The sequence below is a fragment of the Cuculus canorus genome, chromosome 1, assembly GCF_017976375.1.
Source record: "Cuculus canorus isolate bCucCan1 chromosome 1, bCucCan1.pri, whole genome shotgun sequence".
Classification (NCBI taxonomy): Eukaryota; Metazoa; Chordata; class Aves; order Cuculiformes; family Cuculidae; genus Cuculus; species Cuculus canorus.
The window spans coordinates 81348462-81371473 of NC_071401.1; the positions used below are offsets into that span (position 1 = coordinate 81348462).

General features: G+C 37.2%; 1 protein-coding gene across 10 annotated transcripts in view; it reads right to left on the reverse strand.

Moving 5' to 3' along the window:
* The window catches only part of SH3KBP1 (SH3 domain containing kinase binding protein 1), a 229201-nt gene that overhangs the window by 91477 nt on the left and 114712 nt on the right, over positions 1–23012 (reverse strand). For 6 of the 10 annotated variants that reach the window (XM_054063899.1, XM_054063893.1, XM_054063905.1 and 3 more), the window contains 2 exons: positions 13131–13254; positions 7752–7826 (listed from right to left, as the gene is read on the reverse strand). In XM_054063899.1, coding sequence (XP_053919874.1) covers positions 7752–7826; positions 13131–13254 — 199 coding nt within the window. Of the gene's footprint in view, positions 1–7751; positions 7827–12547; positions 12666–13130; positions 13255–23012 lie in introns of those variants that run through there. The other 4 variants (XM_054063948.1, XM_054063885.1, XM_054063934.1 and 1 more) reach the window with 3 other exon arrangements.

Here is a 23012-nt window from a genome sequence, read left to right on the forward strand (position 1 = left end):
CTGAAAAATGAAAGGAATATAAGCACAGAATTAGAGAAAACTCCCATTAGAAACAAACAAAAAGACTAAAAATTAAGCAAAATGCTTAGGCCCTCTGGCCTCTTGACTAGCTGCCACATGCACCTTTTGAACATAAGTGACATTTCTATTTCTTTGAGCATACAATTTAGATAGCACTGAACAAGTTATTTGTTCCGTAAGTTATGCAGGAATCTAATGTAAAAGAATACTAAATAACAATATTACAATTCTTTTCTTCAATACGCAGGGGTTTTGATCTCTTTTTTTCCCAAGACTTCTATATTTTCCCAAGAACGGCCCCGGGGCAAAATTTCAAGTCTGACTTCACTCCTTTATTATTGCAGTTAGAACAGTAGTATTCCTTCCATCAGTAAAGTAAATTCTGTGTGGCCCTTCTCTTCTACAGCTTATGAAAGCAATAACCAGGGAATTCAAGCATTCACTGTCATCCTGCTCCGTGCAGTAGTTGGCAGGAGGGCAGGGGTTATCCATAGCAGAGCCATTTCACACTGCAGAGGCACTCAGAGATGCAAGGGTAAATTAATTAAGCCAGGAAGGTATAAATCTCTTCAGGTAACATGGCAAAGTGAATGCCAGTCTCTTATTCCTACACCTTGTTGTGACTCTTTGCTGAACAAAAGATCTTCTTAATGTGGGACGAGAAAATTACCCTCTGTCAAAGTTTCCTTCTTTCATCCTTGCCAAAATTTCATTGAACTACTCTCTGATGGAGGGAAGGAGCGTTACAGAAACTTCCCTCCACCAGTAACTGGATTTTAACTGATAGAATCCATGACTGCTCTTAGCCACGCCCTGAAATGAACAGAAAAGCTATCTTTAAAATAACTAATTAAAATAGGATTTCTGTATCACTAATTGTACGAGAAGAGGACCTGGACTTTGGCCAGGTAGATGGAAGTAAAATATGGAAGTAATTACTAGTATTACAACAGGTTTCACATGGTCTTTCAGATCTTTGAAGCCTGCATGAAAGAGATCAGAAACCTCAAGGGGCTTCAATAAGAATTCGGCTTTTGTTTCTGGGTCATCCCTTGTTTTTCATTACGTTATTTTCATGTTTTATGACCATTCCTCTATGATGAGACATCACACCTTGTATCAGAAACTTTGCCCCAGGCTTACAACAAAGCATCACCCCTCTGTGCTTGATGATCATCCAAGAGTTGTTTCATTCTTTATGCTGCCACAGACCTTTGTCTCAGCATACAGCTCTCACAATGAAAACAACATTGGAAAAAACAGCTGTTTTTTTTTCTTTTTAAGTGAGGACAGAATGGACTGAAGTGATACCTATCCAAAATATACTGTATTTGAGTGGGCAGATACAGAGGCCAGTCTTATAAAGCTCCTTCCAAATTAAAATAATACTTCCTGATCAACCAGGAAAATTACATTGCTTATTTCATTTTGACTGACACAAACTGAGGAGCCTTCTGGACTTAAATAAAATAAATAAGTAAGAATAAAAGCACTGGCTTCTCCAAGAACTAGTGTGCTTTTGCTCTTCATGGCTGAGGGCAAGACATGAAAGTAACAGAAGAAGAGGACTATATGCTGTGGAAACTAAGAACAAATTAAATAAAATGAAGACACATAGTAACATTAAGAAACAATAATTCAATGCTTAAGCACAAAACAGTCCAGCAGAAAATAGTTTAATATGCTCTTACTCTTAAACATGTGCTAAGGAGGCTCTCTCTTACCTTCTAAAGCTGGGAACTGAGCTTGGAACCTGAGTGGCCTAGACTGTCACGTTATGAATTTTAAACATGACGTTTCCTTCAAGAAGAGCTACAGTTACCAGAAAGGTCAGGTTGCTAAATGAAGAGAACTTCTGTTGGCACAGTCTTGAGCTGCTGCTGACCAACACACCCGCGCAGTCTGAAACAGCCGTGGTACAGCTGTGACTTGAGCGCTAAAGCAAGACCAGCAGCTCAGCAAACTGCTATCTGTCCTCAGAAACACTGAGCATATCTTGCTTTTCTTTTAAGTCTAGTTATTAAATACCCTAAATATTGCCAGGATAGGATAAAAGCTACACTAATCAGACCTCTTACTATTTTATGTTTTTAGCAGTACCTTTTCTAGCGTGTGTCAGCTCTCTGTCAGCATTTGGAGAGCTAACAAGCTACAAACAAGGTGCTCACTGATATGCCTACTATCACACCAGTCCTTATTTCTCCAAACACAAGACTTTTGGGAGTGTCACTTCCCATTTTTGGCTCTATAAGTAAAGACATTATTCTTTTACCTAGTTTTATTATTGCTGAATCATCTGTAGCACCACAAAGTAAAGCTCAAATCTGAGTGTTGCGTGCACTTTGGTACTAAGCTCCTTGAAATCTCAACAAGGGCAGCAGCAGCAGCAGGAACTTAAAATTCCCAGGAGCCAACCATTCCCAGCTTTTGGCAGGGACAAGATTTGGGACTACTGACATACAGCTACTTAAAAACACTCAGAGCTGTAAGATTCTCTGTTGCTTCATGCTCCTTAAAAATGCATGATAATTTAGTATTTGTGAAGATTAAACTCTCACAACACAGCATGGAGAAATTTCGCACTTCACACACATTTTTTCCTCCATGGCTATATAAGAGAGATTAGTTTTCTCAAGACATTTCAAACACTCCTGCTATGCCAGTTACAAGTCTTTTGAGAGCAACATTCTGAAATGTACCAAAGCAGATTACCTCAAATGGGGATTAAAATGAGACCACAATATCAGACTTAATTCACCAACAGCCTTAGAGCCACGCTGGCATCAAATCAAGACTCTAAATCAGAACAATATTTAGAGGTCAGAAAGAGCTGTGTAAACTTAAGCTGTTAAAACAAAAATAAACAGTTGTGATAAAATTAACTTCATTGAGAGCAGGAAACAAATTGTTTCTAAATAGCTTAAAATGCCAGGAAAAGGGGGGAATACATTGTGAGCTTTACAGAGGTTTCTATTTTGAGCTGTTACTTAGCAAATTAATTTTTGTTTTTTATTCTGGATTGTTCTCTCTGCAGACAATTTATGGCACTGGGCAAAAGATGGACCACCCTGATGTATAAGACAATGATGCTCTGGCCTTCTAAGCACTTCTCAGGCTAGCTCTATTAAGTGATGTAAAGGTCAGCTGTTCAGAGGCACACACCTGAGATGATGCAAAGGATCTCCTGATTTGGTCTGGCAGCCAGAGAGAAAGACTGTCAACTGTGTTTAATAGAACAAAGAACTATATAAATGGAAATCATTGGGATTTTTGCCTTTTATGGAAGAGAAAGAAGGCAAAAGGAAATATGTCCTTTCCTTCTATTTAGAGAACAATAGCATGGAACACCCAAGTGACCAATCTGAATAACAAAGAAGGTGAAGTTAAAGATGACAATTATAGTAGATGAGACAGGAACCATCCTTCCTCCTTTGCCTCACATACTGGTGAAGACAGAACAAATACCTACAACTTATAAGATATTTATCTTGAGCTTGCTTTCCATCAAAGACCTGTATTTTGTTGGAGCCATCCTCAATAACATTCCGTAGTGTCATAAAAGAATCAAAACCAGAAAGAAAATTTTATTTTAAATATTACTGTAAAACAAAGCCATGTTGATTTTTCAGTTTAAAGGTTAATAAATTCATGCTTTCAAAAAACAAATTTATGTTTCTTTACCTTGAGTAGTCACACACATACAAATGGCTGAGGCAAATTATCTCAATATTAGTCCTTATTTGTTATTCTCAGTAATACTCCTTGAAGTAATATAACAGCAAAATCTAAACATTTTGTCATTTCCTTTCAGCATGTTCCTCAGCACAACAGTTCTTGCCAGGTAAGAAACAGCTCCAAGATTTTTATGCTTGCACAAGAAGTCATGCAGGGAAAAGGGGAGCATTGTCCAGCACCACATAACAGCATGCATCAAGGGCAATGCAGCACAAGCACCCTCTGCAGCATGAACACAGAGCCATCAATACGGAAGCTGGTGGGTTCACCAGATCCCCAGCCACTTCCCTGAGTACTGTAAGTGTGAATTGAAAGCATCATTCATTCAGGAGCTCTACAACTGTACTACTGTTGTCTGAATTCTGAAATTTTTTTTTCACCGTTCTTCTTGTCACCAAGTACAGGAACGTGTTATTACATGTGAAAAGACAGGTAAGCAACCACAGTCAAAAGGGTTCTTTACTTGCCACTCACCAAAACCCAGCCTTTTGTGAGACTCATGGAAAACCAGTTGGTAGTGGGAGTTCAAATCAATGGAAGGATTTAATGCGTTTCACCCCAGCTGACATAACTCTTCCACCAACCACCCCAACCCCTTACCATTATCCAGAAAACAGGATGCTTATTTTTAATCATAAAAAATTTCCCTCATCCAATTTTAGCCTTGTTCATTTTCAGATGTTATTATTCACCACAGCAGCTGTGTATTTAATGTAAGTTCTTCTTTATAAGCAAGTTATAAGAAGTTGAGGTGAAATAAAAAGTTGTAACTGTCCTCTTCAAAACCATAAATATCTACATTTGTGTTTCTCATTTAACTTTGCTCACATTCAGTCACTTTTACATGGGGTTAATAACGTCATAAACACATCAACCATATTGATTTCTTGCAACTCTGACCAGCCATAGATCGTCAAGGATTAGGGGGAGGGTAAAAAAAAAAGGAAAAAAAAAAAAAAGAAAGAAAGAAAAAAAAAAAGTGGTGGAGCAATAAAAAATACAATTAAGGTTACTCACGAATAGTGTTTCAACGATCCTGTCTCATCTTCTTCCATTATATCTAATATCTATTACTGACAGCATTGTGGATCCACATATAAGGAAAGAGAGGCAAATATTTGTCAAATCAAGCATTGTATCTGCCCTGTTCCTCAGTTGTAGCATGTTTGAAGAAAAAAGAAAGCGAAGGAAGAAAGAGAAATTACAACAGTAATAATTAAAAAATTAGAAATCCAAGAAGCGCTTTTTGCGGAGGTGCAGGAAAGTTGCAGGATGAGAGAAAAGAGGGCTGTGATCAACAAAATGACAAGTAAATTTTTGTTGCTGTGTGTCCCTCTTTGCCCAGCATACGCAGTAGGAAAGATTTTCTGACAGCGGCTTGATGAGCAGATTGCCAAAGGAGTTGGAATTATTGCTGAGCAGAGCCTGGCATACCTAATGACCAAAAAAGCCATGTCAGCATATGAAGGCAAGGCTGGGTGCTTATGCAGGAGACAATCTTGCATATTTCATTGGAAGGTATCTCTAGAAGCAGCTACGCACTAATTCAACAGCATTTAGCTATTACACGCCTTGGTTAAGTAAGAAAATGTCTTTTAAACACAGCAGTTGCAATATGGCTTTCAAAATAAAAGTATTTAGCACTAAGCACATATTTGTAAAGGAAAAGCTCTAAGCTTGCTTCAAAAGTCAAGCAACACTTCATGCAATGTGATACAGGTGAATACAAGCACCCTTTGAGCATAAGTAATCTAAAGCTGTGAAGTTACTCCAGCTTAATTTATAGAGAATTCAGAAAGCTGAAATTAGAGCAGCTGTGGGTTGTTTTAAACAGAAACCCCTAAACAAAAACAATTCTGTGGAATGCCTACAAGTTAGTTTCCCTGGAGACATAAAGCACAAAGCTATTTGTCTAAAAATAAGGACCACAGATATGAAATGGAAGGAGCTGGCCACACCTTTGGCAGGCCTGCTCAGGAAGAACATGGATATGCAGGAAGAGCTGCCAATAGATGTAGAAGGCAGGATAATGAACCCTCCTTTTTTTGTGTTAGTTTTAGATATAACATTTAGATATAACATAAAGCATCAACAATGTCAACCCTCACTTTGTTTAAAACCTTCCTGGATGGCCTGATTTTGCATACTGCCCACTTCAGTACCAGTTCCAAACCAGTAGGCAACAAATAGGCCACAAACGTAGCTGGACATCTGGCCTTCTACGATGCAGTTTTACAAAGAAAGCAAAAGACCTCCGCAGCATGAAAAAGCATGCAAATCTCAACTAAATGCCAAGGTAGGTAGTATTAAACAAGATGTCTTTAATCAGCTTTAAAAACAAAGTTTAAATGCGTGCTAGCTCAGAGCAATGGAAGACTGTGGATGAAGCTGTCTTCTTGCAGCTGGTTATCATTTGACTCTTAGTGAAAAACGGGCTGGGCATGGAAAGCAGGTTTCTGGAAAACTTTTGAAGGCAATATTAGGACAACACTACCCAAAAAGACTAACGCTGTGAAATTAAAAGCTCCAAAGGCAGATCCTGCATCTGATTTGAAGCTAGATCTTAAAGTCACAAGCCAAGCATACCGAAGATTTACTTCATAAATCCTTGTTTTGCTCATCAGATTGGTGGAATTGAGCGCATGATGGTCTAAGAACTCTGCAAGAAGCATGCAATTTAAGTGATGCATAAGCAGTCCTGAAGACTGTAAGGTGAGAAGCGGCAGATAAATGTGAAGAAAACCAGCCACATGGTCTGTTCCTGACAGAGCAAGAGCTTGGTTGGAAGCTTGAGAAGAAATGCAGAAAAGAGATGAAATCTGGTAAACAGGGTGACAGTTCTCCATGAGGAAATACTCAGGTCTGCACACATTCACCAGGTTTTATTTTAAAAAGATCAGTTTTTGTTTAGAACAAGAAGATGTAAGTGCGTGTTATCAGAATAGAAGACTATCATTTTGGCTGCTTTATCCTTGCTGTGAGCCTGTGTAAGACAGAAGTGATCAGAGGAAGGAGAGCAAGCACTCCCACCCATATAGGATAAGAACGGCAGCACAGCTTGGATCTTCTCAAGTGAAAGCTGTTTGGGACAAAAGCAGATGCCAAAGTTAGCACAACATCCTGTTCACTGGAGCACAGGACTGAACACTTTGTACTTAGTCACACTGAATGTGACTCAGTAGGATCTCTTTCTGCTAGACTTCTTGATGAGGAAGCAGGTGGAAGGACAGATTTCTGTCTTCCTTGCTTCCTCTGTCTTGCATCTGATGTAACCATCCTCTCTTCTTCTGTATTAACAGAATAGTAAAAGCATATGAAAAGCAGCATGTTCTCTGCTTCCAAAACGCAGAAGGCAAAAATCTGAACATGAAATGAAAGTAGCTTTATATCTTTTACCCTCCTTGGCGGAAAAACTGTATCAGCCAAAATGCTGTGAGTAATAGCTGTCAACGACAGAATGCCAAATGAAGAGCATGCAGTAAATCGTAAAAAAAAACCAGAACAAAACAAACAAAAAAAACCCACCCCACAATAAAAACCCAAACAAACCAAACCCACACTGTTCTTCAAAAAAAGCAAAGCATATTCAGCAATCACAATGGGAACTTTCTTTTTGGAACAGAAAGATTTTTAATACCAAGTTAACTGGTTATTATCAACAGTTTTCAAGTTTCAGGTGGCAAAACTAATGGGACTAAATGGTCTTAATTCCAATCCATAGCTGAGACACAAACATCCAGTGTAATTCCCAATTTATTGAGAGCTTACACACACATTATAGGGACATGAAACACACACATGCACAGAAGGAAAGAATGCATTCTCATTGCGTTTAACACTAGGCAGTTTATCAGCAGCAAACTGACTTTAGCTTACAAATATATGCATGTAGAGTAGCCATAAGTGAGTAGCAGTGGCACATTTTACAAGTGTAGCTAAATCAAACAAGTACAGAGGACTAAAGCTAGTGCTTGTTGATTTTGAAACAAACTCACTGTTATAGCGTCTGTAGCTGTCAATCTTTGCCGGTGCCACTCTGTACAGAATTGTCCCTTCAAAGGCAGATTTTCCTGACAGCAGGCAAGAGAAGGAAAGACGAAGAAAAAAAAGAGAAGGGGCAGGGTAGGGGTGAAGAGATCGAATGATGGTAAAAAGAAGGGAAAGGAAGAGAAGTTTTAATCTGTATTTTCAGTCACTAACATTTTTTTAAGCCTCATTAGCAAAACAACGAGAATATTTTAAAAAGTATCTGATTGTACATGAAGTTAAAATATTCTTACTGCATGTATGTCAGATAAAATAATCTCATGATTTTGCTAAAGCTGTTCTTCACAATGACTAACAGAAAACATTTTTCTCAGGTTTTGTCTGTTGTCCATCAAGTTGCGAGACTCTCAAATGAACTTATTTGTCTGTCTCATTCAGCCTCCTCAGGGAGCACAGGGGAAGCCTGAAAAAAATTATTACTTCAATGATGTACTCACGGTGACCCAACACTCCTGATGCAGATGTAGTGCACTCAAACAAGCACAGCTGACATCCAAACAGGACAAGGAAATACTCACATTTCTTTAACACATCAGGATCCTGTGAGCATCAGAAATGCCGCACTTTTCCCAGATGACTTATTAGAAGTGTTTTAGGCATGGAAACTGGTTTTAAACAATGCTTAGTTGAAGGATAGGACACTAAAACCTGAATAATTTTTTTTTTTTCAGCCACCAGCTTAATTGTGTGTTTGACTTGGCACATATTAATGAAAACAAAATTCTAAAATTAAAAAAGCAAACTACAAAATAACCAAAAGCCCAAATAAATCCCACTTCCCATCTGAGATCTTTAAGATAACATTTTTATTATCAAAATTATTAATTTCTTGAGTTTTTTCCTTTGGCAGCAAGACAACTTCTATTCTGACATTTATGACAGGAAATTCAAGTGAAGGTAAAGACAGGAGCAGCCGAGGTGGTTTGTGTGTTGGGTTTTTTTTAAAACCTGAGGCAGCCCGGCAAGCCCAAGCCAATAACAATGTCAGCTTGTTGCCAATTTCACCTCGGCATGCCATCACAAAAATTAATGTCTTCAGTAAAAATGTACAGCAAAATAGCCAGTACACGTGAATTGTCCCAGTACAGCATCAAATCCATTTTCTCATCAAGAATGTTTTCTTTCCTTTCTCCCTGCATATTATTCTGTTGGACTTTCAGAAAATAAAAACTATACTCATTTATGTATTGTAAAAAGCTGTTCTTTTGTTTCGTTCTTGCAGTTTGACTAATAACAAAAGCTTTTCCTTGCCTTGTTTTTACATAATGAGAAAGCAAAAAAGTCAGAAATCCATCTTTCCACCTTGTTTTTACAAAATACCATTAAAAGAATGATATTGAAGCAGTCAAACAACAATTAAGAAACTGCTAAGAGAAAGGTATGTTAAGCTTCATGACACTAGAGAGCCAGAGAGACAGTAACATACATCTAAAATTTTAAGAACTCAAAATATAGGAGGTTGCTTGACTGAACCATCAGGTGATGACTCTTATCATCAGTTCTAACTCCAGCAGTCATGATTTCTCAGTGGCCATCACTATCTGATTCTAAAAATAGTTGATACGTTTCATGAGGCCTAGCAATTCCTGAACAGACACATACAAGAGACAGCAAGATATAAAAGGCCACTTTTAAATGTTGTCATGACATTGCCACGAACATACTAAAATGTTTTTTAAATCATCTCCTTAGTATTAAGTTGTGATTCTCTCGGATACAATTTATTTGACTGCATGACAACTTTTTGCTTCTCAACAGGCTGTAAAGACAATCTGTAGCACTGAAAAATATTCTTAAAATTAATACTAGATATCAGAGAAATCCAGAAAACAATCTTATAATTCCTATAACCATTTAATATAGTAATAAAATTATAATGCATACTTTCTGTTCATACTGTAACAGTCAGACAAAGAAAAGCAGTGCTTTAATTAAGAGGATGCTTTAAAGAACAAGGAACAGCTATTTACCCTCAGAGTAAGAGATAAACATCCTGCCTCTGCTTACATTCTGAAATGTGCCTTTGGAGACAAAAAATTTGGTAGCTATGACATATGCCCCCCAAACCCACAACCTTTTGATCTTGTGTCTCATTTTCCAATCTGCTGAGCACCCACCAGCTGAGGGGAAGTGCAGGTTCCCAACTCTTTCGAATTAAGAAGCCAGTTAAGTCTCACTGTCAGTATTCAGAAATATTTAAGCCCTTACAAACCTAGCCTCAGTCATTTTCAAAAAAGGGGCTTTTTGTTCTGAATAATTCCATCTAGCCATTTATACTGATCTCCCATAAAATCTGCATGGACACAACAAAACCAATAAAATCAGACACCACTTTTCTCCCTATTGGGCCTGTGCCATAACAGAAGGACAGAGAAATATGCATTTTTATTACCCTTATTCCTAAGAAAACAAGTTTTTTCTCTTCTCTATTTCTTCCACTTTGAGTTTACCAAAAATTACATCTGTCATTCTAAAAAGGCTCTCTTTAGAGAGGGTCAGTAAACTGTGATTAAAAGATCAAGTTTAACTAAGTTTAACCAAAGTATTTTGTTTAACTATAAACTAAAAAATACTCTTGCATTTTCTCAGTGCCCCTTCTCCAAAGATCCCATGCTACTTTACCAAGTCTCACAATAACCCTGAGAAGTATTTCCTTATCCATTTTAAAAGCTTGGCTGAAGAGCTGAGGTTTGCTGCTCAAGATTGCAGAGCCATACCCCAACCCTTTCTGGGCCCTTCTAGAAGCTGTGTAGAACCACAGTGACCATGCAAGATTCTAGTTCAATTCGCAGGTACAGCCCCTCACATCTGAGTGCTAATTTAATAATCTAGAATTCATATTCAAGTCTTATGAAGTCCTGTGATACAGACATATTCAAACAATATTTTCAGAGGAAAAAAAAAAGCCAGAAATTATTGCAGATTTGAAGTGCTGTCATGTCTTGTCATCCATGCTGGAAGGAGCTGATATAGAGGTATGAATGTGTAAAATTTTGAGATATTATCCAGAGCATTTCAACAATAATACTAGCCTGATGCCCAAATCTTACAGGGTTTACTTGTTCAGTTTTAAGACTAAGCACAAATACTTGGAATGAAATCATCATTCCTAGCCAGTTGTATAAACTTGCTGAAGTATTTGCAATCTCATTGCATGAATTTTCAAATACAGACAGCAAGCGTACCTGAAAAGAGCCTTCTAAAGCACCAAGTGTTTGAGCAACACTTGTAACAATTACATTAACCACACAGAAAGAACTGAGTTGATGTGTATTTCCCATAATTCTACTAGGGAAATGCAATTCTTAAATTGATGGTTTTACTTAAAGAAAAACAAAGAAAAAAACCATTAAAATGTCTATAATAATCTCAGCATTCCTCAAGTCTTTGTCTCTCTCTGAAGAGATTTACAGTGTTGTTCTGTTTTACAGATATTTTGCTATTTAGAAAATAGCTCCTAATAACACATCATCTTAGCTAGCCACAAAGCACCTCCAAAGCGTTAAATTATATACAAGAAAGAAGAAAACCCATCTCTCAGCTACAATCATCTTCAACTTAGTTGAAGAGACAAAAATTATATCTGTGTTACTGATACCTTCTCAATCTGAGTATCACAGGTTTTAAGTCAGAACCAGCACATAAAACTTAGTATGAATTAGGCGTGTGTCATTATGGGTGTCAACAAAACACGCTAATGCTTTGTGGCTGCTTTTACACACTCCAACGTATGATATTGTTAAGAGACAGTTTTAGGATGCTTATCATAAAGTAAATATTACCAAAGTACCTGGGGGAGGAATATTCATTCATTCATTCATACAGATACAATTGGGGTATTCCATTCTGAACAGTATCACTTACCTCGTTCATTTATAGAATACCAATCACTATAGAATCCAGAGCTGAAACTCACCTACACAATTAGTTCTTCCAAAACTCACTGAGTTTATAATGAACAAAATTCATGATAGCATATATGGGTTATAGAAAGCATTTCGCAATCTCACTCAAATGCGCAACTTCGCTTCATGCCCTTTTCCCCTCTCTATCACACTAAAATTTTTAAACTTCCTTAAAAATATTTTCATTCCAGTCTGAAGAAACGTTACCTGTAAATATTTTTAGCAGCACTGACCACAACACTAGGTCACCAGTGCCCCTACACATACATTACAAAAACAAGATGACAAATTTTCATCATTGCAAAAGTCAATTTTTGTAGTATCTTATTTCTGTGGAAAGGAATAAGGACAATAAATTTGCCTTAAGTGGAAAAATGAGAGGAAAAAAAGAGAAAAAAGCAAGTATTATAACTTCCTGCCTCTTACCAAAAGAGTGAACTATAAAGGCTTTGGTAAATTCCAGCTGAAATAAGCTTACAAAGACCTTGGAATTCCTTTCACTTTTGCTTGTTTAGAGATCTCAGAAGAACACTATATAGTAATGAATATCTGCAGTGCTGAAAATAGGAAGACTTTAGCAGGTATTGTGGAATTAGCCTGAAATATCTAAGTATAATCGACTTTTCCTCTTTTCACTAAGGATTAAGCATTGACTACCGAATTAGGAAATAAAAAGAATATCTGCTTGAAGAACAGAAAAAGCATGAAGATCAACAAGTGTCCATCTCATATAACAGCACATTTTTGGTTTAGGTAATTCTCCATGGGAAGTTATAAGTAGGACAACCCACTACCATGCTTACACTATTGCAAACTTAGTTACCAAACATGCTTTTCACCTGCAGCAGTACTGGCCCACTGTAAGTGAGAGAACAAAGTCCATGTCCCAGTTCTGGCCTTTTTCCCTTTGGCTGCTGGGGCAGTGGGTGACGGAGGTGATAGTAACATGCTCAGCACCTGGAGGGAAAAAGTGCCGCATGTCCCACACCAATAGTTATGAATCCTTAAATCTACTGGAGTCATTATAGAAGGCATGGCACTTTAATCCCTCATTTAAATAAGCATAGACACATTGTAGATGTTTGGTTACTTTGCTCAGTTTTCACATCTAAAGGCAAAACCCCTTTGTAAGTCATTTTAAAACACAAATCCAACAATCATCGTTGCCTTCTCTGTTCTTGGTTTTTGCAACTCGGCAAGTTTTAATACAGCCCAGACAGTGATGCCAATATTACAACTCAGGTAGCATTGCAAGTACATATTTATCATCATCATCATCTGACTCTTTCACAGCATAAATTAAGAACATGGCATTCAAAAACACTTCCAGGCAAGAGATAAGAACGCACTGCCCCATCAATGGTTTTGGTGGCAAAGACACAGACAAACAAACAGAACACCGATAACATTTTTTTTCCTTACTTGACTTTACTTGCTCTTCCTGTGCTATTCCAACATCATCAGAATCAGACAGTTCCTTTATAAAGTTGGAAGGAAACATGCCAGTCTTTCCATTGAGTATACCTTCCCACCAGCCCTCTTCCACCTGCATCAAGACAAAAACAAAAAAAAATGAGGACTTAACATAGGCAACACTTCATAGAGTTACAGTATATACATGATTTTCAGTAACAATGACAGCAAAGATTTAGGCAGTTTGTATTAATTCCAGGTGTAAGGCACACATGGGATACACTCCAAGCCAGAAGGTGTCTTTCTTTTTAAAGCAAAAACAAGACATATGCATGCACCCATCAGAAAATGTCAGCAGTTCTTAGAGCAACAGAAGGATGGACAAGGATTAAATAAAAGGATATAAGAACAACTAGAGAGCACACTGTGTTTCTGAATTTCAAATTTTAAGATATCAGTTCAACGACTAAATTTTCAGCATAAACTTTACTCCTATCCATGACTATCTTCTTAACAGATGTAATTTGCAGATTATAAGACTTTAAATTCTCTAAGCAATCAACAGTGAAACACAAATGCCTGCAAAGGTCAATTCAGAGAATCTAAACTCGGCATCTTAATATAAATCATGTGAATACTCCTGCCTTTCCCGTCAAAATCAGAAATTCTCTATTTTAAAAAATAAGAATGTTGCTATATCATTAAAGTGTTAATGTAAGAAATCTACAGAGAACAAAGAGGAGCACTAGTGTATGTTTGACTCTAGATTTACAAAGACGACTGAAATACATAATGATGATATGGTCAGAAGGAGGAGAGACACTTCTTAGTTCAATCCCAAGAGACAATACCACTTAAAAATGACAAACACCTTCTTGTATAACCCATTTGGGATTGAATGGCAGTGTCACGTAGTGAAATGACAACCTTTAGAAACCAGATGCCTTTAGGTTATAATGGGACAGCAAGAAATTACTTATTAGATGCATCAGCTAAACACACCCTTGACAGATGAATATCTGTCAGGCACTGTCCATTCACCAAAAAAAATGACAGGGGAGGACAGTGTCAGTTTGTGACACATCAGTCTCCAATAATGTTTGACCTACCCCTTTCCTGCCCCTCAACAAAAATCATGAAAACTGAAAGTTAACTTTACAAGTTGAGAGTGCTCACATTTACTGTTTAAAGAAACACCATCACATCTTAAATGGTATTAGTTAATCATTACAGAAAAAAAAAAGTGTTTCGTATCAGTTATCTCTTAATAATACAAGCAAAAATTTCCTCAAACTATACAGGAATGGTTGATTTTTTTTTTCAACTTAGCTATATGTACAATTTTGCTACAAAGAAAACTGTTGTTACTTAGGAGTGTTTCCTGTGCTTTCTCTCCATCTTCAACCCTTTTAGCACAATTCTGGTCCTCCTGGGTTGATTTTTTGTTTTTATTTGAAAGCAGTTCAGAGCAGCACAGCCACATTCATTTAATCTCAGTCACTGTCCAAGACAAAATTCCCCCACCCCCGGCCCCAAATGCATCAGTAGTATTAGTGAGATCAAGCACAAGTCATAAGCTGTTATCTTGATGCTACTTCAGGGGACCAAATACATACAAATCACACAGTCACTTCAGTGGGGTGCAGGTTTTTCACGGTATAGTATCAAAGTTTCTAAAAGGTAATATTTGCTTTTCTTCTCTCCAGACAAGTTAAAAACCATATGGAAAACTGAAACTATTTGACACAACATTTAGCAGACTCTACAAATTATATCTCTAAATACCTATGATATATCATTATATAGGAAATACACAACATGGCTGAGTCTTTGAGTTACAAACTATTTCAATTTTTCTAATGCAGTATTCCCAGATGGTTCTATTGATTAAAGCTAAACATTAAACCATAACTGCATTAGCTGATTGAATAGAAGATTAATCACAGGGGATTACACAGTTCCCAAGATCCCTGCTTTGCAAGATACTAAGATTACTTGACAGAAATAAGGTGACCAATATCACTCAGTTCTATCTTTTGCTCAAGTAATTTTCTCTCGCTTACTTCTTCCAGGGTAACACTTCATTCTTACAAGTTAACATTAGTACTCTATATGTGGCATGTTTACGTATGGTTTGCTACGTATGTGCACAGAAATACACTTATGCAAAGACCTTTAGACATACAAATCTAAATTGTATGTGAATATACATATACGAATATACGTTCATTAGCTTATTGTAAGTTTTCTAGCTGATACAAGAATGAACTACCTGAAAACACCACATCATATTCAATAATTTTACGAATTCAGCAAAATCTAAAGCAAAACACAGACTTTTCCACCATAAAATGCAGAGTCATGCACGTACACGTTCATCAGAATGTAAGACATCAGAGGTTCAGGTCAAATCAGCCATCCTAAAGATTTATTAGGAAATTTTCATTAAAAGCTTTAAGTATTTTTAAACACTATAGCCACATGCTACATACATTTAAGCCTCAAAACACACCACTTAGAGATTAATCCATACAATAGTGAAGATACCACAATACCCCCAGGATTTAGTTATCCCAAATTGGGGTAATGCATTATCATATGGTTTGAAAATGTTACAATAAATTTCAGCCAATAAAACCTTACGAATGAAAATCCATTATTCATGGGGATAATCTATCTGGAGGTACAAGTACTCAATAAAAATGTGTTACTATACTATTACAACAAAGTGCATTCAGGATTTATACAGCTAGGTGCTAATTTAAGCCCAGCATTCATGTGCTGAACCAAACAATCAAAAAAGAGGTGGATTTCATTCAGCAGTCCACGTCCCTGCACCAGAAAAGAAGTTCTACTACTTATAAAAATTCATAACTTCCTACACACCAACTGTAAGTTCAGCCTGCAAATGAAGCTGGTTTTGGTTTTAAGTTAGACAACGATTTTCCCCAATCTGCCAAATGTAAGTGGCTACAGCTAGAGGCATTTTCAAGATGTGTTTTCAGTGTGTTGTACCTGTTCACTGCCTTTTGGAGAGGCATGTCACGTCCTCATCTTGCCAAGCCCCTGGGCTGCCAATACTGCTGTCACACCACATTTTGAGAGCAACAACATACAGAAAAGTGACTGAAGATATTTCATTAGTCCACTTCATATATTTAGGGAGGTAACAACACACGCATCCGACTGCAACTCAGTCAGTGTCATGCGTGGGGCCAGGACAGATAGAATAGCAGACAGCTGTATGCAGTCCAATGCCTGGATGTGATTGAATGAGATATAAATGACAATATCACCAAAGAATGCTACATAATCTCGAGAGAAGTGTATCCCGTTAAGAAGCCTAGCCTTTGGGATTTAAAGGGAAATTTATTCTAGATCATAATTATGCAACATTCAAATGTTCTTCCAGTATCATTGGACTTCGGGCTTTTTTACATTTTCAGTGAAGAAAGAATAGTTGTATCTTGTTTTCAATTTAATTAATCAGTAGAGCCTTTTTTTTGATGTAAATGAGAATTTTGGAAACTATAAATCAAATACAGGTTAAAATAATTCAAAGTATTCTGGTTTATTTTGTTAGAAACTAAGTTTAATCAAATTATGAGATCCTAGCACACAAAACCACCCCAGACTAAAAATACAGTAAGGGGCTATAATAGTTAATTTTACTTACAAATAATAACATAAATGAGGAATAATAACGACGTGCTCAAAATAGATACCATTGAAGTGGACAGACAGGAACATAACACAAAGAATTAAATGGGTGAGACATACAGACACAAAATCAAGAACTTCTCAAAAGGGTATACAGCCAGTGGGGCATTAAGCTGCTTAGAAATCTATAAAAAATATCGAAATCTGCCTATCTTCATGTTTAAAGTATAAAAAAAAGAAAAAGAAAATAATGTTACAGTAGTTCAAGCCTTCAGGCAAATATAATAGTTCTATTTCAGACTGAATGCAGTTTTATGCTGTAACATTCAAGTCACCAAAGAAAACAAAATTACTTTAGTAGGTCACTGAAACTACAAGATAATGATATTCCAAAAGCAAGGAAATGCTGCTTTTTATGTTCTTTGGGTTTTCTCTTCATCACCAATACAATCTGCAACATCCCCCTTTAAAGAAAGAAGTGGCAGAGGGAGCATCAGCCTGACCTGCAGCGCATCAAACCTCCTTGCTACAAGCGTAGAACCCCTTCCCTTGAGGGAACTGGGCAGACATCCCTGTAACTCAAGGATGGGATGTCCAAAAAGAGCAGGATGTAGCTGAAGCCAAATACCAGCAGTCGCTTGCCTGAATATCCAGGACTGCCACAGCTGCTTGTGCAGCTACATCTTGCTATATAATTAATAGGCTAACGTTACTAAATGATTAAAATGTTCAGCTCTTTGGAATCACTGACCTAAAATGTATTTCCAGTAAATACCTATAGCTGCCTATTCCACAAGCTCTTCTACAGCCTACAGCTCTGCCTACTAGGCTGACCGACTTCTTACAGTTCAGCTAGGGCAAACAGGGAAGGCTTTGAGTCAGGAAAGGTTTCAGGTGGAAGAAAATCTCCCTGGATCACAACTGATTCTTTCTGGGCTGTTAAAACTAAAACATAGTCCCAGGAATAAAAGCAATGCCAGCGGCAGGCAACAGGAAGGAGAGAAGCCCAAGGTCAACAATTTGCTTTTGCTTAAGAGAGAACTAGAGCACAGAAAGCAAAGGAAAAAAAAATCCTTTATTTTAGAAATTCTAATAGAAGATCTTGAACTTGAAGGACAAAAGCAATCATATGTTGAAAGGCAATTTAAAAGATAGATTCCTAAGAAGCAAAATAAACAAATCATATTTACTGCCAATGGGAAAAGAAATTTTGGAAACAAGATCTCAAGAGAAGATGGTGTCTACAGTGCCACTTGATGACTTTTTTTTGGGAGTGCATTCAGAGAGAGCTATACCCACGAGATGTCAACCAGCCCCATAGCTTCTGCTTCAGCACATCTGGAAGGTGATAATTCTGTTGCAGAAGGGAAAAATTAAAAACTGCACAAATACCTTGTATTAAAGGACCTTTTCAGCTTCAGAGTCCTTTATTTTAAAACACCAAAATGTGTTTTGGTATTTTATTTTGTTTGGGTCTTGTAGTTTGTGGTTTTGGGTTTTTTTTAACATAATCTTCTATATAAGAAACTGAGGAACAGAGAAAGCAATCCCATAGAATTGGAATGACCCTATAAAGTCAGGTATTTGCACTCTTATTTCAAAAAAAAAAAAAAAAAGCCTCCTACCACATGAACTAAACAAACAAGCAGTAGTCACAGAAGTCCTTGGAAACCATCTGTTGGAAGAGGATCAGGAAAAACACGTTACCACCGCATTTCACAGAAAAGTAACTGAGGAACATGGAACCCCAGCATTCATTCCCAGTTGTTTTCTTGCAGTATTATACAGTTCTGCACTTGTGGCACAGAACATCCTTTTGCCACTATTAAATACCCTTTCAACTCCACGGCTGTCAAAATAAGTTACTGTAAGGGAAGCCCAGCTCAACCCTCAGTGTTTATCCTGGTTTTGGAAATGTTTTGAACCATGTCATAACAACAACCATAAAAAAACCCCACCAACCTTGCCCAAAAGGAGCAAAACATTCACAGAATCACTTAGATTGGAAAAGACCTTTGAGATAAGAGTCCACCCGTAAACCTAACACTACTGAGTTCACCACTAAACCATGTCCCTAGGCACCACATATACACATCCTTTAAATACCTCCAAGGATAGTGACTCTCCCACTCCGCTGGGGACCTGTTCCAGTGCTTGACAACTCTTTCAGTGAAGCAGTATTTCCTAATATCTAGTTTAAATCTCCCCTGGTGCAACTTGAGGCTATTTCCTCTCATCCTATTGCTGGTCACTTGGGAGAAGAGACCAATACCCACTTCGCTACAACCTCCTTTCAGGCAGTTGTTGAGAGCAATAAGGTCTCCCCTCAGCCTCCTTTTCTCCAGGCTAAACAACCTCAGTTCTCTCAGCTGCTCCTCATAAGATTTGCACTCCAGACCCTTCACTCACCTCACTGCCCTTTCTCTGGACATGCTCCAGCACCTCGATGTTTTTCTTGTAGTGAGGAGCCCAAAACCGAACACGGTATTCAAGGCGCATCATTTTTATTTCAAATGAGTTGTAGGATTTGATCATGTAATATATGGCAATGTTAAATAATAGCTAGAGAGAGAGAATAAGTTTGGTGGTATTACAGCACGTCTCAGTCAAAGACTTAGTTGTGAACTTCATGCACTACACACTGCCAGGAAGTAGACTTCTCAGCAGGATGAGGCCACAAGGTATATAGCAGCACAATGACAGACTAATCCCAAATGAAAGCAGGCTCAGAACTTTTGAATGACAATACCAAGTGTCCTTATGATGATGCTATGGGTTAATTGTCTAGCATCCCATGAAATCCTGAGGTGAAACATAATTGGAATTCAGATATCTGCATTTAATAAGACAATTAGTTACAGTTGTATTTTCAGACAACTGTAATTAGAGTTATAGCTAATGAACTAGGGAATAACAAGCAAAAAGTTATCAATCACACTTTAAACATGAATATAAACAATGATGAAAATGCTTCTCTTATTAGTTTCAAATGTACTTTTAATTTAAGTCTGTTAATTAATGTCTCATGGGTATCAATGTCTGTGTAGTTATGGAAACATCTAGTCTAACAACAAGCTTTCTACCTAATGTGATGAAATTTTGATCTTAGTGTAATTAATTTCTGTTTAGAATAAATAGGAAGGAACTGTGAATTCTGAACATATGCAGACTCCAAAGATACCTATCTGCATCTCAAAACTCACACTTGCTGTTGCTGTTGTTTCAATCCAGTGTACAGCCCCAAACCATTTTTGCCACAACAGGAAGTTCCAATTGTATCTACCACAAACAAAAAAAGCCTTTCAAAAAGCATCTTATCCAATCTGTTGTCACCAGGAAGAAGGATCTGGGGCAGTTTTAGATGCTAGTACACCTCAGGTGTTCATTAGCAAGCTGAAGCAGACATGGGAAAAAGGAAGCTATCCTCAGCCTCAGCATGTCACCATGTGATATCAATGTAATCCATTTTCGTTGCGGGTCTGGGAATACACGTTTGGGCACTGATGGAGGCAGCTGAGGAGAAGAATTGCATTCCCTTTTGCCAGTCCTTTGCTGGAGGCAGTGACCTTCATGGGGTTTGAGGTGCAGGATCCATTTCTTAAGGATGAAGTCAATGCAGAACTGTAAAACAGAAACCAGCTTTCCTTTGCAACAGGAAAATTTTAATGAGTGTCAACCATAAGTAACTTATTAAACACATTTTTTTTTTCATAAAGATATATGATAGTATTTTGATCTAAGCAATACCCATAAGTCAGATCGGAATCAATTTATTTTCAACTAAATAGAAATCAACAGAGATTTGAAAATATTAATCTAATTCAATTTAAAACCAATTACCAATTACACCGATGCATCTCTCTTAGGAGGGTAGAGTAAAACACTCATGGGAATTGGGGTAAGAAAAAGAAGCAACTGGAAAAAGAATGACCACTAACGTTCCAATTACCTACTGAGTCATTGTAAATAACACTGAAGATGCCATCATCTATTTTTTCATTTTGACTAATGATAAACAAAACAGATACTTTGCAAGAATTTACTCTAACCGTTGCCTATACCAGTGAGGTTTTTTGCTGTTGTCTGTTTTTTTTTTTTCACACAATAATACTGCATGATTTTGGCCCTTGCAAAAACATCTCATTTTTCAAAATGGAGATAGCCATATTTATAACATAATAGGTCTCTCATATCAAATATTTATTATTTGAAATAAGGAGTATCATAAAATAATATAAACACTGTGAATCCTATCTCAATGCAATGACTCTTCATGCAGCATTGCCGCCACACAGAAGAGTAAACTATGAAATCAGTTGGTGCAGTTTTCTACATCAAATAAAATTCCTGTCTCAAAATAAAAATTCTGCCCTACTTTTTTAGGAATTAACAGGACTATGATAAGGGTAAAAGAGGAAATAACAGCAAATATTCACCATCAACTGCTTGGTATCAATGGTGATGGAAAATAAAGGTCACACAACAAAAATTCCTGAGGTGCTGAGATTTTTTTCCTCTAAATTCCTTTATTTTTCCTCTCTCACCAGCTGATCGAGTTCAATTCAGAAGAGTCAGACAATGTCCTGGATCACATGAATGCACTAGATGATGCCTGAGGCAGAGCTCATGTTTCAGTAGCTGACAGAAGGGAGTATTTCATAAGGTCAAAGTGGGCACAGTCTCACCTATGTTAGCTGTTCTTTGGCATTTATTTATGGCCAGCCATTCAAGCTATCTAGGCCTCTTCCACACTACAGTAAAATTAATTCCAGTATGACATTCTTTAGGACTGCCAATCAAAAAAGCAGTCCTAGTTAATATATCCTCTTAAATCTTAGAAATCTTACAATCAGCAAGTTGTCAATGCTTTCTTCAACGGTAGCAATTCAATGTACAATTACGACTTTAAGACTAGGAAGTCTGTGTTCAGCAATCCAAGTGAGTTTTGAAAAACATGTCTTCAACTATAAGCTCAAACATGCAAGCACGGGCATGTTTCACTTTATTAGTTCTACATCTTTCAAATTTAATGCAAACATTTTCAGTCTCGTTTGGATATAAATAAATCTTTTATTTACAATTAAGTTGTTCAAATTTATAAGAAGACAGGAGATGCATTTCATAAGAGAAGCCTAGTGTCTGATCTAAATTATTTAATCATACAGTTCATTCAGTAGAGTTAATTTGTTGGCTGGATACTACGAAAGGGTTTTATTCCATCACTTTACTCTTGAAAGACACAGATCCAGAAGTTTTAAGTAGGTCAACTGATGTAAGATATTTGTGTGGCCATGTGAGGTCAAATATACTTCAAATTGTGCAATGAAAACAGGTCACGTCTTGACGTGAAACCCATTACAATATTAGGTTTACATTGTCTTCAAAATATGCTGTTAAATATGTTACAGCCTTAACATCCCCCACCACAATTCTGCTCACAGACAGAATAAGGTTAGTTAACTGACACATCATGTCTGACTCCAGAAAGAACGATATGCAGAGCTGGAGTGTGCAGCTAGGTTAAAGGGAAGCCAGTGATCATTAAGCTCCTTACACTCAGATGTGAGAGTTTAATCTCTCATAAGAAAATGCTGGATGTCATGTAGACTGCGAGAGAATTTAAATTATTTTAGAACTGATTTCTTAAGTGACAGATGCAGGAAAAAGAAATCATATATCCTTGACAAGAAAATAAATGTTGACTTATTATCTGCTGAGTCACGGGGGAAAAAATCCTACAAATACATGATAAAAGCTAAAACACATCTTTTAGCGGCTGCTTGAGCAGATTACAGTTTTAAGGTCTTTTTAAAGCTAAGAAAACCAAGACTAAATGAGTTTGGATGCACCCTACTTAAAGGGTCTTCATGCTATTAAACTTAGGAAGATATTTCTAAAATATCTAATGGAACAAAACTGAAGGTATTGGGAGCAAACAGCATTCTGTGATCCTGCAACCAGATTCACCCACGTAAAGAAAAAAATTGTATCTCAGGCCAAGCTTTCATAATTTGTTCCCAGTCCTTCTGGGAGATGTGCATTCATTTTCCACATCCACTTACACTCAAAATAAGCAAATCTTGAGTCTCTACAGAATTTGTTGGGAGGTCTTTTGTTTGTTTTAAACTGATTAGACTGAAATCAAATTGTTATCATTTTCAGGCAAAGAGGACAAAAGTGAATGTCATGGCTGAACTCCAAAGGGCTTCAAGTAAATTTATAAAGTGCATT